This window comes from Dendroctonus ponderosae, unplaced genomic scaffold (genome assembly GCF_020466585.1).
Source record: "Dendroctonus ponderosae isolate FM_Combo_2020 unplaced genomic scaffold, Dpon_F_20191213v2 Dpon_F_20191213_10, whole genome shotgun sequence".
NCBI classification, from domain to species: Eukaryota; Metazoa; Arthropoda; class Insecta; order Coleoptera; family Curculionidae; genus Dendroctonus; species Dendroctonus ponderosae.
This window is the reverse complement of record NW_026017111.1, coordinates 1,491,193-1,492,790: the sequence shown is the minus strand read 5'-3', so window position 1 is coordinate 1,492,790 and position 1,598 is coordinate 1,491,193. Positions and strand designations below refer to the sequence as shown.

The 1,598-nt window shown below is 48.2% G+C and overlaps 1 protein-coding gene across 1 annotated transcript in view; it reads right to left on the bottom strand.

The window, feature by feature from the left end:
• LOC109542625 (WD repeat-containing protein 7) overlaps window positions 1–1,449 on the bottom strand; it is a gene marked incomplete in the record, with an annotated part of 10,917 nt that extends 9,468 nt beyond the window's left edge. The window contains 5 exon segments of the mRNA XM_048661908.1: window positions 194–334; window positions 412–539; window positions 605–750; window positions 806–896; window positions 1,248–1,449. Coding sequence (XP_048517865.1) covers window positions 194–334; window positions 412–539; window positions 605–729 — 394 coding nt within the window.
• Window positions 1,450–1,598: the final 149 nt, after the last annotated feature.

The following is a 1,598-nucleotide window of genomic DNA, read 5'->3' as shown; positions in this document are numbered from 1 at the left end:
TGGGCTCTGGACCCATTGTGAGAGAGAACGCTAGTAGGCGGGTACTGGCTGTGGGTGTCCCGCAGTACCTGGGCTGCGGACCCATTGTGAGAGAGGCTTGGCTCGCCGCGTATGAGATACGACAGATATTTCGCTCGTGCATGGGGGCGCAAACAAAATAAATTGTTAAAATCGACCCAAGCGGGCGCCTTACTGTGGTACTGCTGATGGTTCCCATGCAGCAGCTGCAGCATGACAGTCTGCGTGGCCGGCACGATAACAATGGTGCCGTCCTCCCGGCCCACCACCAGGCGGCTCTGCAGCGGCAGGTAAATGCTGGCGGTCAGCTTGATGGCTGCAACATCCAAAGGATAAGTAAATATATACATAAATATATATGCCTAAAGCCAGGCCTCACGTCCTAAAACCTACATTGGCGCTCTTGACGCTCCACCTGGTCCAGAGCGCCCACTGGATCTGGGCGCACCGAACTCCACGCCTTCGTCAGGCTGGTCGTAAGGGTGGCGGCTGCAGTAACTGGCTGCGAAGGCGCCTGAGCCCTGAAAACCCCACAAAACACGCAGCAATAAGCCTTGCGATTGGTTAAAAACACTTTCAATCGCACCTGATGGCCTCGAGTTGAGCGGTGGAAATATCCGGGATGGCCCACAGCAGCACCGATCCTTCTGAGTCGCCCCTGAGCAAGTAGCGCTTGGCCTGCCCGTTGCGGTAGGTCGTCACCAGCCTCATGGCCGGAGGACATGAAAGAGGCTAGAAGAGGATTAGAGGCACTTGATGAAGAAGAAGATGAAGCCCGGCCGCTTACCTTTCCATCCGGCTGGCTCAGTAAGCAGTACAAGAAGGGTGTGTCGTTCTCCACGCTCTTGGTGTGGAAGTCCTTGTGGTCTGCTGTGCTGCTGCAAATTACGCCGCAGGTTAGTGTGAGACTGGGGCATAACAAAGAGGGCTAAAGCTGGCGAGCTATTATTTCATTGTGGTGACTGTAATAAGTCTAAGGGCGGTCTAATAGCATAAAAAAAATCAACTTTAGCCCCCTTGTAGTGCCAGTAAACGCAATAGAAAAATGCCTGTAAGTGATCGTAAGCAAAAGCAAAAGCAAACTAGACAAGAAGAGCATGCATTCCTTAAACACAAGTGTGTGCAGTGTGCAGAGTCAAGCTTGAAGAGGCAAATCGCTAGGGGACATCGACAACGAAGCAAGAAAAAGGAAATCAAACACACTGAAGTAAATGTGGTGATAATCTAACCTATGGTCAACACTCTGTCCACGAAGCTTTCTGCACGTCCAGACGAGAAAACGAAAACAAAAAGGAGAAAAACAATCGGTTAATTAATGATTTTTGCTCGGCTAATGGGTGCTTTGAAACTAAAACACAAAACAATGAGACATGAGTCGCTTGATACTATTGTGTGTGGTTCTGTAAAAAAATCGATCAAATTATTGGGTTTTTTTACCAACTTCTTTGTGGGTATTTCGCCTCAAAATTTGTTGTCTTTAAAAAAGACAGAATTTCCTCCTGTAGCTATCGAAATGTCAAGGTAATTTTTCAAATTAATTTCTTTTCTAATTGGAATTTTCTCTTACAGCTTGAGCCTAA